The sequence below is a fragment of the Penaeus monodon genome, chromosome 23 (assembly GCF_015228065.2).
Source record: "Penaeus monodon isolate SGIC_2016 chromosome 23, NSTDA_Pmon_1, whole genome shotgun sequence".
Taxonomy (NCBI): domain Eukaryota; kingdom Metazoa; phylum Arthropoda; class Malacostraca; order Decapoda; family Penaeidae; genus Penaeus; species Penaeus monodon.
In genome coordinates, this window is record NC_051408.1 from 15170399 (window position 1) to 15170973 (window position 575).

The 575-nt window shown below is 41.7% G+C and overlaps 1 protein-coding gene across 2 annotated transcripts in view; it reads left to right on the plus strand.

Moving 5' to 3' along the window:
• LOC119587812 overlaps positions 1-575 on the plus strand; it is a 6948-nt gene that overhangs the window by 173 nt on the left and 6200 nt on the right. For both annotated transcript variants that reach the window (XM_037936512.1, XM_037936511.1), the window contains exon 2: positions 305-502. In XM_037936512.1, the coding sequence (XP_037792440.1) occupies positions 352-502 (151 nt within the window). In that variant the 5' untranslated portion in view covers positions 305-351. The remainder of the gene's footprint in view (positions 1-304; positions 503-575) is intronic.

The window sequence follows — 575 nt, forward strand, 5'->3', positions numbered from 1 at the left end:
TTAGCCCTTTTTGACTTAAGGTCTAGAATATATACATGCATAAGTATCGATCTGATACCCATTAAAATGAATGGATTGATTAAATATCTTAAGTAACTTAAGAGTTGATACAAAATTAGTGATTTGAATATGACTCAGTTGAATGTCTAATGATATATCTATTGTATGGTATGCATCAGTTAAATGGTGCCACGTACTTAAGCAAGATCTAGTATTAACGCGTTAATTGAGGATGCCATTGGGTTCCCAGAATTTGAAAATTAGGAAACATAAAGCACGATTATAAAATACGATCGCGGTTTGCCAGAGGACCACAGGATCTGCAGATCACGGCCAGTTCAGTTCTCGATCATGAAACTCTTCCTGGCAGCAGCGGTCGTGATAGTAACGGCGGCATGTGCGCTCCTTCCGGCGACAGCGGAGCCCTCCTGTGACGAAGGCCTAAGTGAAGTCCTTCGGGAGATCAAGGAAGTCATCTCAGCCGGAAACAGGCGGTGCAGAGGTACGCTCTCACTTTACCCACATCCTTTGTAAGAACTACTTGCATATTATGTATGTTACATGTCATGAACAAC